This window comes from Topomyia yanbarensis, chromosome 3 (assembly GCF_030247195.1).
Source record: "Topomyia yanbarensis strain Yona2022 chromosome 3, ASM3024719v1, whole genome shotgun sequence".
Lineage (NCBI taxonomy): Eukaryota > Metazoa > Arthropoda > Insecta > Diptera > Culicidae > Topomyia > Topomyia yanbarensis.
In genome coordinates this window covers 385,915,441-385,931,670 of record NC_080672.1, presented here as the reverse complement: position 1 = coordinate 385,931,670, position 16,230 = coordinate 385,915,441, and the positions used below count along the sequence as shown (strand labels likewise).

The window sequence follows — 16,230 nt, the reverse complement described above, 5'->3', positions numbered from 1 at the left end:
TACAACTTAGAGTTTGGATGCACTGTAGCACAGACAAATTCTAAACAGACACTTTATTTGATTCTTAAATCTGAATAAAATTGCACTAGTTTTTTATACTGCAAAAAACTTTCACTCGACTCGACGTTCCGCACGCGACTTGACTGAGCAGACGACCGATTGTGACAGCAGCGAGAGGAGCCAACCAAGCAGACAACCATCAATGGAAATTATCCGAAATATAATAAACCTTCCAATATTGAAAGACACAGCGACTCAATATGATAAACCACAGTCCCCTGGAGGAAAAATCGCATGCAGAGAAAAACTCGAATTTCTATAATCCACTTTATTGCCACACCGAATACATTTGTGGTCTCATGCAACACCACCCCAAGCATGCAAAATACTTCTCTGCTGATGGCGGCTGGAGCCGCTTGAAAAGTTTATTCCAAACGCCAACTACTTCGTCCCGCTCAGCAAATGCCGCAGATTGAATCCACTTAGCCGCACACGATTGTTGTCCGCACTGGTAAAGTCTATCCGACGGCGCGAGCTCCAGAGATAGCTTCAGCTGCAACCACACTGTTTGTGCGTCGGGGTCGATGTCCGATAGCCAGAGGTCAGAGAACCTTTCGCTTCTTTCTGCTAATCTGCTCACACAATTTTAGCGAACTTTGCGCACACTTTCACTGGTTCACTTTCTAAGTAAAAGTTCCTCGAAATCCGGTTCGAAGGACCAAAATGTTATACCGAATTTCGGACCACACACGACACTGCGCAAATTTTCACTACTAATTTATTTAATTGCTATTCACAGAAGGAAGGACGCACATTAACACTGATCACGTAGACTGCTTATTTATAACTGGTGCCGATGATAAAGTCATTGATCATGCAGTGCGATGAGAGCGAGAACAAGTTGAGCGGCGGGTAAAAGGCTGTGCTCACTGTGATCGACGGGTGGGTGATCTCCACTGAGATAAGGGAGTAATTGTACTGTGGGATCGTGCTGTGGGGTAAACGTACCGGTTTCCAACAAACACATTCTGTATTGTTGATATGTAAGCAAAACAGAAAAGGAAATACAAAGGCTTTAGGCAATTTCTTTTATGTCGCTATGCGATAAAATTTAAAACTTTGGTTAGTAAATTTAAAATTACATGCTTAAAAAAAATAATATTTTCCAATTTTTGCTCAAATATACTTAAAAGTATGTTCTTTTCTATGGTTCAATCCGAACTTACTTTTATTTGCCCCAATCAGAGATAATGACATTTGAAAAAGGGCTATTTATGAGCGAAAAGTTTCCATAACTTTTGAAAGTATAAAGTTAGACTTTCAGAGTTATGAAAAAACGTGGATTGAAGTTTTCTAAAAGCTGTTCAAAGGTTGTTTTAACAAAATATAAAATTTCTTTCGAACATTAACAAGTCTCAATTTTACATTTGGATTACTACTTGTAATGAACTTAAGCAGTTCATCTGTCTTTTTACCAGCAATAAGCAAATTCGCCAACTCTCTTCGACTAATATCCATATTTACTAGTTTTATTTAAAACGAATAAAATCAGAAACCTTTTTTGACAGTCGTTTCACTTATGCAAAGCTTGCTGCGATGAGAGCATGATATTTGAAAGTGGTTTTTTTCATAATACAACGATATGTGTGTAAATGCTTTAATGCGTTGAACCTGCAAAACTACAAACTTTAAATCTAAATTGCAAATTTTAAAAAAATATCGTATTCGCCAATTTTTGCTCAAATATACTAATAAGTATGGTCTTTCATGAGGTGGAAACAGAATTCAATTTTAGGTGTCCGCATCAGCGATATTGAGCCTTGAAATAGGCTATTTTTTTAACGAAAAGTGTCCATAACTTTTTAAAGAAAAAAGTTAGACCTTCGGTGTCTTGGAGAAAAATACTCGGCTTGAAGTTTTCAATAAGCTGTTCAAAGGTTGTGTTAACAAAAAGTAAAAGATACGAAAGTTATACTAAAAAAACGTTTTTTTCAGGAACACCCTAATCTTTTTTTTTAAATTTCTTGTATAACAAAAACTAAAAGAGATAGAGCTTTAATATGTTCAACAAATTTATTCAAAATAAGTTACTTTACAACTTTGTGGAAGACTGTGGAGCTCTATCTTTCATCAGTAAAAAGTTTATTTTCGTATTTTAGATAAATTAGAACCACCCTAATAACTATTCCAATAAAAAGAAGCATCTTCTAAAGTACACAAATTCATCCTAAGACATGATACGGCTAAATTATACAGGTTTGTCAGAAAGTAAAAATTCCTCCTAAATTAGCGATCTGGACCACTGTGCAATGTTGTTGCGAACCCCCACGGCTTAAAATGTCTTTTGTGTACTATCTCAATATTATTTTTAGTTTGTTACTAAAGAGCTCCTTCCAAGATAATTTAACTTCTTCACGAACCCCTGGTAACTACTTCACGACCTCAGGTTGAGATTCGCTGTTTTTGAATATTTACAAGGAAATGGCAGTCGAATGTCTATAATTTTCCAGGATCCTGTCTAGTGTAGACCAGACTGAACATATATTAACATACATTTTTTTAACATAAACAACTTCAATTACATAAAACGAAATGGTTTTCACTCGATCGCTAAAACTATGCTGATGAAACAGCCTACTGCAAATGAGATACAATATGCTCAGTATCAGTACATTTGCTACCACAGCAGCCTTCCCTTTTTCAGGTTATGAATAATACGAGTGCGGTAACAGTGGTCAAATGATGGTGAAACCTTTTCAGAACTGGTGGTTCAAACAAGAAAATTCATGTGTTATTCTCTTCAAAATCTGTGACTATACATACACCGAATAAAGTGAAACGATACTCGTGCGTGAGTCTTGCTTTTCAATGCTTTCCGATTCATATTGTACATGTGTTTTTCTTTATACTTCAGAAGATACACTTTCTAGACATTCACTGTTCATGAAAATTTCGAAACAATCCACTGATATTGATATATTATCGTATTCATAATTGAGTTCACGCATCGCTTGATTATAATCACAGCCTAATCAACCAAATCTTGATAACAGTATAACTGAATCAGTCCCGAAAGGGCAACGCAAACTTATGCTGCCAGCATCCCGTCCTGCCGCCAGCTTTGATTTCTGCCGTGGCTATTCTCTCGCAATTATGTAGGTAAGTACCATGTACATACAAACAATGTAAGTAAGAACGGGCCACGCGACAGGCATCGAAAAACATATGATTTAACTTCTTCCTCCCCTTCACTTTCCCCTGGCGCAATGTATGGTGCAAACCGAAGCAGGACCCATGACATCATAAACCATGAGCCACCACGTGGTGCATGCTACACGACTAGCAGCTTTACTGGCCCCTACCAAACAGCACGATTCACCCTCTTGCAGCGAACCCGAACCCGAAAACATGATTGCGGTGATGATGGCAGGGCAATGATGCTTTCTGACATGTAGCATGCATTTAGACGGACAACCTGATGCCGTGATACATCGGTGCGGTGCACTGGGTAGGAATAGAGAGGTAGCTTCAATAAATCCTAACAGGTGACGAATTAATTCAATTTTTAAAAAAGTAACTGGTAATTTAAAATAACGTATAGATTCTACTAATTATGTGGAGTTTCATTTTTTGACTAACCACTAAACCAGTGTAACATAGAATATAGGCACTCGCTCGAGTTTGAGTGCAATAAGTTTGCCTCTTTCTCTTACATAAAAATGTAAGAACTAAAACGCTAATGGAAACATATTGATGAAATTTACACCTGAAACTCCCGTACGGTTTCCAACTTCAACCATAAACTCCTGTTTCCAGCCCAGTGCATCCGATCAGGGTGACATCCCGTGACGTGCGAGCTGATGCACATGCGGCGATTTAACGCGCCTCGGATCGGTGAACGCAGAAGGGTGGCGGCAAGTGCTGGGCATGTACTCAAACAGCACAGCATCATCCAGAGGGGTTGGAACAGGGGATTCATGTTGATCTTTATCAATTCATTTAAAAACTATTATGTGTTTTTTCGGCACTCGTTCATCAGCTACGGCTGCGGTGGCAGAGGAATGTCGTGAGATTTTTTGCACTTGTTACAGCAGCCAGGATCAATTAGAACCGCTTTGCACACAATCTGCCGACCGCTCCCTGCCTCCCTACCAACCGAACTGGAATCCTTGTCATAGTGTAGGGAGGGTTCGATTCGACCTATTTGCCAAAAAGTTGACTATTAGGGAGAAGCTATAAAGTATCCTTGAACCTACGGGAGGAACCTCAGAACCGTATTGATCGGGCAAGTGAAAGGATCTTTCCGAAGCGATGTATCCTGCCACAACCTCCCCACCGATTCTACTTCCTAGAAGTAGTCTCACATCCCAGTTAGTACCGTTTGCGCAAAAGTGTGACTTAGAACTAAGTTTAAATTTTTCCCAACACAGTGAGAGTGATGTTTGTGTTGTGAGTGCCTTAGGATACCTCCCCGCGGAATCGGTTTCAAAAGCTTACTCCGCGGAAGAAATTTGTCAGAAAACTGCTCTACCCGCCGGCCGACGGATTACCATCCGCAAATCCAGCTCAACTGGCCTGCTCACACCGAACGAAGCGGATAGTTTGATGAAGAGTTGTAATTGGATTCGGTCTATCAAGATGGCTAGTGATGTGAGGAGTTATAACGCCATGCTGGAATTGACCCCCGATCAGCTTATAAGGCTCCGATTGACGACGGATGTTGATGCGGAAGAGGAACTCAGAATGTGGTTTTCCGAGGATGTCAGTGCAAACATGCAGATACCCTTTCTAACACCTGCTAATATTCAACGTAAGTGTAATGTAGCTTGTGTTTTACAAATGTGTTCGTGTTTGAAAAAGAAAATTTCGTAAAATGATTAGAGTCGATGGTAGAAAAGATGTAGAACACATTTTCAAGCAATAGTAAGGTTTTGAGCAGCACCATAACAAAGGAGCCCATGTGAAATAAATTTTACTTTTAATTTACTTCTACAAAAACCGTTTTTTGGCTAAAAATTTGTAGCATCTAAATCGTTTATTTGGATGGTATTGTTCGTTCGAAGAAGCCCTTTACCTACAAGTGAAATTAGTAGCTATTCTTTTAGAAATGAAATTGTCAAATACGTCAAATAACTAGCTTAAAGCTATTGAACATAGATGTGTGATAAACTCTTCGATGATACCACACAGACGACATATTCAAAAAACATAAAACGACCTAATTAAATTAGTTGTCGAATTTGCGTTTCGACTGCGTCTCATCAGAATCCGACACTAACTTAGTGACAAGACTAAGCTTGCGCCGGATTGACGTCAGCTCAATCAGTACTCCTTTTCTTGCAGGACATCACGCAGGACCAGAGGTTTGCTCAGAATTACAAATAGTGTTTTCGTTTGTAGCTAGCGTCAATCTGGTGCTAGCTCAGTCTCATCACTGAGTTAGTGTCGGGTTATGATGAGACGAAGTCGAAAGGAAAATGCCACCATTGATCTAGTTATAAGGTTTGTGTTCTTCATGCGCAAAGATGGTGTTAAACAATTTTCTCCTTAATGGAGAAAAAAAAGTTTTTACATAAAATTTTACTCCACTGAGGAGAAATAAAGCATCGTGTAAAACGAATTGTGTTCATATGCAAGCAAGAGATCACGGAGTAAGCACAGCAATTTTTATTGCAGATGAGGTCATAGTGAAATCGAAATATGGTTAGGCTAACAAACCAATACGTTACACTTTTCTATAATATTCCCTAAAAATTATTTTATTAAAACCATTATGTGAATAATAAAATCCTGTAACTTTGTAAGTTGCATTTTGACTTTATCTCATCAATAACTGGCAGTAATCTAGATCCGTAAATCTACAAAATTTGGAAACCATTGCAATTCGTTCCATTTTTCAAGTAAAATTTTTATTTTTTTTAATTTTTAGTAATTTTAATCATTTTATTTTTTTGTAATTTTAATCATTTCCGACATGACTATTACCGCTGTCACCGAGTAGGTTTAAAAAAATCGTACTTAGCGGGACAGGATGGCATTCCAGTTGTCGTTTATAGTCGCTGCATTGCTTCCTTAGCCAAACCTCTGTGCAACATTTTTAACAAATCGTTTGAGCAAGGTAAATTTCCTGTGATTCGGTAACAGTTGTTCATATTCCCAGTTAATAAGAGCGGTGATCGTGGGAATGTTAGAAACTATCGGGGCATATCTAGCCTATCTGAAGCATCCAAGATATTTGAAATATTCGTAAGCCCTTTCGTATGTGTTTAAGCCCGGACGATCCATAAGCACAAATCTAGATTTCACATCAACTTGCATCACGCAGATGAAGGAAAAGGCATAAATTGCCCAAGTAACAATTGAAGTTTTATAGCACGCTACAAGTGCAATCTAAGTTTTATCAGTGGCTATAAAACTATCATAAAACCACAATTGTTACTAGGGTGATGCAGTGTACACGAACTCAACAGTTGCATTCGACCGAATGTTATTAAAAAATGTCACGATTGGGAGCATCGCGGAATTTTGTTAAATGTCTGGGTTCTTATTTGTGTGCCAGAGTCCAAAATGTGCAGCTTTGCTCTTGCATCTTCTCTCAGTTTACGATCCAATCTGGAGTCCCTCAAGGTAGCAACATGGGTTCTTTAACGATGCTAAATCCATACTAACGCCTGTATTCGAAAAAAGCACACTCGATTATTTGTAAATCTTTAATGCGTTGCTAAGAATGGCAAAAATTTGAATTGGAAATCGTTTACAGTTCAAAGTTTATATAAGCATTGTTTCATCAATATCCCAAGACCTATTATCAATGAATCGCAGTATGAATCGCACTTTGACTTGTATCTCATGTCAGCATCAAGAAACCAAACAGAATGATATAAGCAGCTTTTCTAGACAACGTTGAAATTATTGGCGCAAACCCGCCCCAGCTCATCATTTCTTCTTGACAATCGCACTCTTCACTCCTCAAACAACGTCACGGAAACTGTGACGGTAGTTTGCCACATATTAATTCTGTCAGGTTACAGCTACATTATGCAAATGCTATTAACCAAAACACCATGCATTTTTTGTTTCTAGCCTTCAAATGTCCTGTTATCTTTCCAATTGCCATTACAATATGTCTCTTTGAAGAAATCTGGTATTGAAATAAGATATGATTTAATGCTTTAATTTTAATCGCTAGTAACCCTACCTTAGGGTGCCCAGCATTCTGGTTTTTTTGGGAATCCTGTGCATGAAAGATTCGCTTGTCAAGAAACGTTCTGATCAACTGCCAAAAAAGTGAGGTTATACATATTCATGCAATGTTCTGTACAAGGTAACCATAACAAACTCACTAAACAAAGTTTTAAATGCGTAATTTATACTCTCACCTGCAGAATTAATTGCATAGTTTTTACGTCCATAAAATTAAAAATGCATAGTTGCACTTCCGGGTGTTCCGAACTATGACCGATAGTATGTATTGCGGATTTTCGGATTGCTCGGTATTGGGTGAGCACTTTCCAGTTTGTATAAACGCCTGCCGCACACATATCTTCCTCTATGGCACACAATCAGCGGATGTGAAGTCTTCTCCGAAGCAGACGACGTTTGCTATCTTTCTTTCACACAATTTAATTTGCGAGGACTACAACAAGACAATGTGGCTTTATTTTAATCTTGTTTTAATTCCAACTATGAAATAATTATGTTAAGGGACCATTCATAAATTACGTAACGCTTTTAGGGGGGGGGGGGTACAATACATGCTGTGACATAGGGGAAAGGGGGAGTTAGCTAGATCGTTAAGTAACATGTTTTCACCGAAGAAAAAAAAATATTTTCTAGGAATTTGTTACGTAATAGGGGAGGGGGAATGAAGAAATTTGTGACAATTTGTTACATGGGGGGGCGGGGGAGTCAATTTTGGGTAATTTTTGTGTTACGTAATTTATGAATGGTCCCTAATTACATATCCGATTTGATAAATTTTCGCATTTGTTTTAAACAATTAATCCTGGAACTAAACGAACTCGTCGGTTACAAAACGAATACTATAGTTTTCAAAATGGCGTCACGACATGGTGTAAATTTCCTTTTCTCAATTGAATGTATTTTTATGCACTTTCGTTCGTCATTGACATACTTCAAAATGCCTAAAAATACTCTTGATTCATCCTACCTATAATTTAAACGGTTTTCGACATTTTAGCCTTATACCCGAAGATGTGCAAAAAATGAGTATTCAATATCTACCATAATATTATACCTATTACCATGACAATAAGTAGTGGTAAAGTACAAAGCACTCCCTTATGGTGCAAAACTAATGCTGATTTCGTTTGTAGCTTCAAGTGCACTATGTTCGCTCTAATGTTTACAAAATCTATATAACAATGACAGTTTCGAGCGAACCTAGAGCAACTCTGATTTAAAACAGAAAATCAGCATAATATGCAACTAAACAAACCTTAATATGCCAGCTTTGCTGTTCACTGATGATAGACAGATATCAGGGGAAATACGTAACAGTGACCATGATATCTCAAAAACCATTCATCAAGTCGGTTCCGACAGCATGAAGTAACAAGTTACTTTACGCTTGTCTGGACATGCCGTAGACTCAGGTGATTCGCATTTCTAATGCCAAAAGACCCTGACTCCTACGGTAGCAGACAAAAAGTTAAGTCGCCGGTGAGCTCTAAGCTTGCATATATGATCCATCCACGCTTTTCTAAACTTTCTCCCTTCAACTCCTTGCTCTCCCTTGAGTACTATGGCTTTAAATATTGAAAAATATACTTCACCTTCCAGTCCCTTGCTAATTAAATGCCGTAACAACTGTTGACAAATTGACTCAATAGGTCGTTAACAAAAATGGTTAACAAAAAAATGGTAAAAATATTCATCCGACTTTCATTTTTTTTTTGAATTGTTCTCATGTACTTGAACGGTTCCTTTTTCGCCAAAAAATTTCGATTCTTCGCAATAACTTTTTCTTTAAAAGTTTGAACACCATGAAACTTTATTTTTTGGTCAAAATTTTATTTTTTCAAGAAAAAAAATATTGGGAAACCGATCCGTTCAAGAACAACGCAATGCATTTTTCTACAATAATGTTTTAAATTTTTGGATTTAAGGTGAGTAGTTCGCAAACCTCTTTCAAAAAAATACGCTTCGGGGGATGGGCCATAACTCCGATAACCTTGAATATTTTTTTTGAATTCAACTTGTTTTTTCTATCTTCGATAGTGCTACCAACAAGCTGTGTTTCGCTTTTTCAAATAAAATTTAAACAAAACAGTTTAAAAAAATTACTCACTTTTTTGCCACAGCTTTATATAAATTAAAGAGCTAGGGACTAGTTTATCATTTAGTAACAGAGAACAGACATATAAGCTAGAACAAACTTTCCAGAAAAACCTGTGTAAACATTTAAATAAAAAAAAATACGTTGAAAATTACCGTCGCATACAGATTCGCATGCGTGAGCCGCCATTGTATCAAAGTTCGTACACAAGTCCCGTATAGCTATTGCTGGCCGATCGAAGCGCCAGCCAGTGGAAAGTTGCGACTTGCTGTTGTCATTTCAAAGCGACAGTTTTATTTCTTACACAAGTTGAAAACTATACTTGTATGTCAGTTCTCAGTGATTTAGTGTATTCACAACAGGTAAAGGCAGAACTGAACAATTTCAGTGAAGTCAGTTGATAGCTGATATCCTCCCGTTTTAGGCTATCGCCTTTTCAGACCAATATCAATTCAACACTTACTGAATGATAGCGAAGACAGCATATCAAGAAGACTGTCAACTCTGTCCAGAATCTGGAGACAGTAACAGCAACGCCACTTGCGGTCATTTTCGCCATTTCGGTGGTACTTCCTATAGTGATGCACAAACACATATACACTTTTACATTAAGCTTCCTACCTTCAGACAATAGAGGTGCTGTAACCTCTGTCGCTTCTCGTTTATATGGGGAAAGGAAAGAGATATCAGTCTTCTTAATATGTAGTCTTCGATGATAGTGAACCGAACTGATCAAACAAGGAAACTGAAAAATGATGATAGTGGATATAAAGCACTATTTAGACTCTCAGTGAAAATGAACGTGAACAAGTGTTGAATACCTTCCATTGTTCACGGTGGACGACGTCGTGAACAGTTTCAACAGCGAACAACGATGTCACGCTTAACTGACAGCTTACAGTTTGTCAGAATGCAATCTGCTATTCGAAGGCGAACGTTCGCCGTGAACAGCGATGACATTTATATTCGCCACTCCGCATGAATCCTGTCCATCGTCGCGTTTACACTCGCGGTGAACAAGTGAAATTAAATTTAAATTAAATGTTATTGCATTGATTCAATTATATCGAATAATTGTGCATTCGGTAAGTATATTAATATAGACTTTAGTGCGTAGAAATCGTCGAAGTCGACAGTGTTCCGTTTTAGAAAACCTAGCATCCCAAAAGCTTTGGCGGTTGTTGCAGTAATATGGTCGGAAAAACGTAGCTTACAAAGAGAACTCCCAGGTCACAAATAGAATCGACTCGTTCTTTAACTCGTCCTTGTAGGCGATATTCATAGCGGCATAGAGTTTGCAAACGTCCAAAACTTATCAACGTTAACGTTAACTTCCATGCGGTTAAGCATACACCACTCTGGTACCATGCAGATGTCTTCTTGACTGCAGAGATCATTAATGAACAAGGTAAAAATGAGAGTACCTAGATGACAGCCTTGCGAGACGCCGCTGGGTACATTCAACATGCTTGTTACCGCGTGTTATTTATCCAAACAAATGCGGACCGATCAGAGAGATAGGACTGCAACCAATTCGTCAGCCAAGCCGGAAATCCAAGTCGCTGTAGTTTCCGGATTGCGATGTTGTGAGGTACTTTGTCAAAAGCCTTTGAAAAGTCGATGTAAATTGAATCCACCTGCTGGCGATTCTCGATGACAGGAAACAACAAAGAAGTATAAGCCATTAGGTTGGATGTAGTAGATCGTTTCATGACAAATCCATTCTGATATTCCTAGATTAAATGGGACGCAGCTGCATACATAATATTGTAGACTAATTTTTCGAGGACTTTAGCAAGACAGTTTAGTAGTGAGATACCTCTATAGTTCACGACGTTGTAAATGTTTCCAGCTTTATGAATATGAACGATGGCTGCTTCTTTCTATGCGGCAGGAAAAATTCCTTCATTTAGCGAACGATTGAAGATGAAGTACACCGGAAGAGTTAGCGCTTGGGCGCAACTTTTTAGCAACAGAGGCGATAGGCGATCCGGACCAGATCCTTTTGACGTATCAACGGCAGCTAGAGCTTTCAAGACGTCGGCCTCACTAATAACCAGGCGAGGTAGATTTATGTTGTACGATGGCAGCGTTACTAAATACTCTTCCGAAGGGGCAATGAACTCACTGTTGAACACATTACGAAAGAAATCAGCGAAAAGATTCACGGCCTCAGCTGGGGAGGAGGATGAGCTATTCCCAAGAAAAACGTCAGTTGGAGTACTGCCAGAGCGTTTTCTACAATTCACGAAGGACCAAAACGTTGCTGGTCATGGTCATGGAGACTACTTTGCACTCGATTCATGTACTCGCGAAAAGCGTCGTTTCTGGCAGATTCATACTGCTGCTCGGTTTGACGAAGCGTTATTTTCTTAGAGTCGGATTTATGGCGGAAATATCGTTTGCGATGTTTTTGTAGTGTTTCGTAAGCGGCGAATTTCAGTATTCCACCACGGTTGCTTGTGGTCCATTCTCTTCTTGGTCTGGCCTGGACCTAGTCTTGTGAACCAAACGACTCAGCTCAACAAATTAGGTAAATGTTTGTTATCGAGAAGGAGTCATCAAAAGACACCGTTGCATAGTGGTCGGAAGCCCCAAAAACGTGAACTTAATTCACTAGAGGTTGTAACCCGTCATGGTAACAATTTAGTACTGGGTGGAAATATACATATTTGTGGGTATACACTCCGTAGAGTGTATTTGTTGACATGTAAAATTATGCTCACCACTGTTCGATACCGTTCACTTTTTCATGTAAATTTTGTTCATTTTCGCGTATGTTATCGGTTTTGTTCGTGCAGCTAGGTTAAATAATTTTTGTTTTATCTTTGTAAATAAATAACATAGGGATTAGTTAGGTCACCGTTCTCCTTTTGCTGTTCAATTGGTTGCTAGATATACTGCAAGGGCGATGACAGCTATGCACCGCGGCGGTTTGTCAGTTTTGTTTTGGTCGGGTGAAAGACGGCTATCGCGGTGATAGTTTAGTTAGTGACAGACCACGGTATATGCAAGACGTCTTCGATAAACCGTTCCAGGACAGTTAACAGCCCCAACAGCAATTATGGGAAGTTCGCGTGTGTGGCGGAAGATATCTGTCGGAAAGTGTCGGTCCGTGGTTTGGGCACTCATATTGTGTGTGGTGCTAGATCGCCGTCGGTGGAAGCCAATTATGAAAGAGTTTTCGCTTTCCCGGCTAACCGCTCTCCTTCCCAAGTAATAGCCAAGGAGGACGAAGCAGGGTGGATAACGGCTCCCCCTGCGAAGAACACTGCGGTGTCTTCCGGGATTATTTGCGGCGAGCAAAGAGTCCGGTGATTTGTCACCACCGTCGCTAGGGAGTTTCCGACAAAGGAGCAAAGCTCACCTCCCTGGTTAATTGTTAAGGACCGCAGCCGGAGCAGCCAACGACCACAGGAGAACGCAGGCGTTGTAGTCCCGGTCGGTCGGAAGCAACCGTCCGCCTTCCCGCCATCGTCAGCAGCAGCGGACCGTTAGAAACGACCAGTGAAGTGTTGAGGAAGAATACACGGTAAAAGCAATTTATTTATTTATTTACTTTTTTGTTGTTGCGAAAATCCGAAATTCTGTAGAGGCACCTAGGCCGCCCTGAAAAGAAGGGTTCGCCGGGCAATCAGAACCCGAGTAGTGGGCAAACCGCTACTTACAAGATCAAACCATCGAATATATAAACAGGGTATCTTTGGACGAATTGTTTGTAAGAATATTCTCCACAAACTGATAAAAATCAAAATTAGGCATGGCTTACTACACACCAAAAAAATCTGAATTTTATCGTTGACGTAATTGCAAACATGACACAATTCAACAAACCGTAATTTACGAAATGACGGAGCATTACCGTATTCCGTTTAATTTTACATGAAACATATACTTTACATGTGCAATAACATAAAATTACACTTCCTACCATTCAGAACAAACGCTGTATGTGGAGTAAAATTACATGATTTACGAAATTAAACGTCATGTAAAATTAAAATCAAACGTAAAACTAAGTCATTTTTGATGCTCGTATATGTCAGGGTCAGGAGACGTAAATTTACACTATTTTTTCTAGGTGTGTACGATCAAACTAAAAAAAAACTTTTTATACTGACGGGGTAGAAAGTTGGTGTCTTCGACAAAGTTAGAAATGCTCGTAATGAAGAATTTTGTTGAACAAATTGAACTTGTAGGATTTAATGTTATCGATTTATAAAGCTGTTATAAAGATTTATAACATACATCCCTCTAGCCACCCTCGCAAAGTTTCGTCCTTGGTTTCTTCATAGACTTGTTTCTAGAGTGACCGAGCTCAAATGACATTTTATTTGTCAAAACGGTTTGCAGTATATTTTTTTTTCCTGAACAGAAAATTAATAAATTTTAAAAAGTAATTCAAAACCTTCATGGAGGGGGGGATTGAAGCTGAAAGGTGATTCGCAAACGATGGATGATCGATATGAGCAGATGATGACGATGAAAAACTTCCTTCAACCCTGAAAGTAGTAGGGATGTTGAGATGACCACACACGATGTGATGTTAGACCAATGTCAGACAAACATCGTACCATTCAACTGAAAGTTCAGTATAATGAGCGATGGTTCAGTTTGTTCGCCTATCAATTTCACATGTTTTGATACAACTGAACTGAAATTGTACAGCTCTGGTTAGCGGTGTTGTTGATGTTTATACTGTGGCCTTCGACTGACATGGTTCATTCTCATTAGCGCCGGCTTCATCTATTCCGACAATAAGTTAGTGTCAGTTTCTGATGAGACGAAGTCGAAATGCACCTATGACAATGTTAAGTTAGGGTTTGTGCCCTTTACGTACAAAAAAATTTACCCCAGGGGGGAAATTTTGGTGCTTACCCAATTTTTTCTCTTTAGAGGGAAATATAGCATTTAATGCTTTCGCATTAAATTGCTAAACCAAAACAAGTTTGACCAGTCGTTCGATTGAAACCCTAAGTGTGTTTCCGTTTTAGGGATTTAGCGTCAATCCGACGCTAATCTATCCCGACAGTAAGTTAGTGCCGGTTTCTGATGAGACGAAGTCGAAACGCACCCATGACTTTGTTAAGTATTTAAACTTCTATCAATTTCCTCAATCAGTCTGTTAGTTAGATGAACACTAAAAAAATATTTTTTTTATTTTCTCTTCCAGGTCAGAACTGCTACGTTTGTCACATTTGCCGAAAGTCCTACGAATACCCGAATCCTCTCAAGCTTCACCTAGCCACCGCATGCGGCCAACAATCGACCAATGTTCTCTGGCAGCGACTACTACACAGCATCGCTCGTTTCAGTTTCAACCCAGATTGCAATTTCCAGCCGTGGAGAAGCTCTGCCTTTCGACCCGTTCTAAGCTCCAACGCAATGAAAGTGGAACTCTCTCCACCTCACCCGCTACCAGCGTTGAACAGTTCACCACCCTTGGAACAGCCTCTCCTTCATCACCGCCTTCATCATCATCATCATCATCACCACCATCTCCCGTTGGTCGACGAATCCACCATGGTAACGGCCGCCCACCTGGAAACCATCGTTAGCAACATGGGATCCTCGAAACAGGGTCATATCTGTATCTACTGCGGAAAGCTGTACTCCCGTAAGTACGGACTGAAGATTCACATACGAACCCATACCGGGTTTAAACCGCTCAAGTGCCAGTACTGCTTCCGACCGTTCGGTGATCCCAGCAATTTGAATAAACACATTCGTCTACACCGACAGCACGATAGTTCCTTGTACGAGTGTAATCTGTGCGGGAAAAAGTTAGCGCGGAGAAGGGACCTGCAGCGACACCTGCAGTCGAGGCACAATAGTAATCAGGTGATCGAGAGCTCCACTTCCGAGGAGGAAGAGGAAGTGGCATGAAATGTTTTTTATTAGGGTTAGGCGAGATAAGAGTACAAAACAGATGTGAAATTTACCAAAGATACTATTTTTAGCTATAGGGGATGATTATTGTTATCTAAATATACGATTTACACTATTTAAAAACCTATTTTAATCCACCTAGCGGTGCAATTGTACCTTTCTCAATCATGAATCACGAGAATGTGTGCGTTGTTTATATTCATTAAAAACTTTTAAATGCATATATTACATTTTATTATTATACATCACATGACAACTATATACAGGAAAATAAATCATTATTCGAGTTCTAAAATTTTGAAAAAGAAAAAACAGCCACGGTAATATTGAACTGAAAAAAGGTGCGAAATCGGCAAAGTCCCAAAAAGTCGATTTTTATAAAAAAAAATTTTCGAGATAACATAAAATCATAAAAAACACTCATGCATTTTAAAGATGTTTGGCATCAAAAATACGAATTCGATTTCTGAAATTTCATGGGGTCCCCCCTTTGAAAAAAATTTTGAGTTCCGGCTTATATGGGAATTTCATGTGTGACCGGACCGTTCAGTCTATATTTCCGGAACCATACAAGCGGTCCGTGCGAAATTTTACAGACATCTGTGGGGATAATATAGCTATCATTTGGGACTAAGTTTGTGAAAATCGGCCCAACCATTTCCGAGAAACTGATATGAGTTTGCTAGTTATGAAAGATGGCCGCTTTTCCCGGGCACTTCCGGAACCGTCTATGGTGGTCAATGTAGTCAACGAAAGTTTGTTTGGCTGTCGGTGACCTAGAACTGCAAAGTTAAGTTATTTGAGAGACATTTTAGCGAAATTTTTACCTTTTTTGCTTCCATCGAGGTATCGGTTTGAATCACAATTTGCTATGTGATCGCACGCCACAACCCGTAACTCCGGAACCGGAAGTCGGTTGGGGATAAAATTTAATAGCCATTTACGGGGACGCAACATCTTTCATTTGAGACTAAGTTTGGTTGATTCGGTCTAGCCACCTCCGAGAAACCGATGTGACTGTTAGTCTGAATTTGGATACTTCC

At 39.3% G+C, this 16,230-nt stretch overlaps 1 protein-coding gene across 1 annotated transcript; it reads left to right on the top strand.

Annotated features, from left to right (window-relative positions):
• Nucleotides 1–4,311: 4,311 nt before the first annotated feature.
• On the top strand, nucleotides 4,312–15,184 carry LOC131688283 (PR domain zinc finger protein 13). Its single transcript, XM_058972473.1, has 3 exons — nucleotides 4,312–4,370; nucleotides 4,431–4,810; nucleotides 14,472–15,184. Exons 1-3 carry the CDS (start codon nucleotides 4,312–4,314, stop codon nucleotides 15,182–15,184), a joined length of 1,152 nt encoding a protein of 383 aa, XP_058828456.1.
• Nucleotides 15,185–16,230: the final 1,046 nt, after the last annotated feature.

Coding starts and splice junctions, on each gene's coding strand:
- LOC131688283 (XM_058972473.1), top strand. CDS start 4,312: ATGTATCCTGCCACAACCTCCCCACCGATTCTACTTCCTAGAAGTAGT. Junction 4,371..4,430: donor AGAAGTAGTCTCACATCCCA/GTTAGTACCGTT, acceptor TTCCCAACACAG/TGAGAGTGATGTTTGTGTTG. Junction 4,811..14,471: donor AACACCTGCTAATATTCAAC/GTAAGTGTAATG, acceptor TTTCTCTTCCAG/GTCAGAACTGCTACGTTTGT.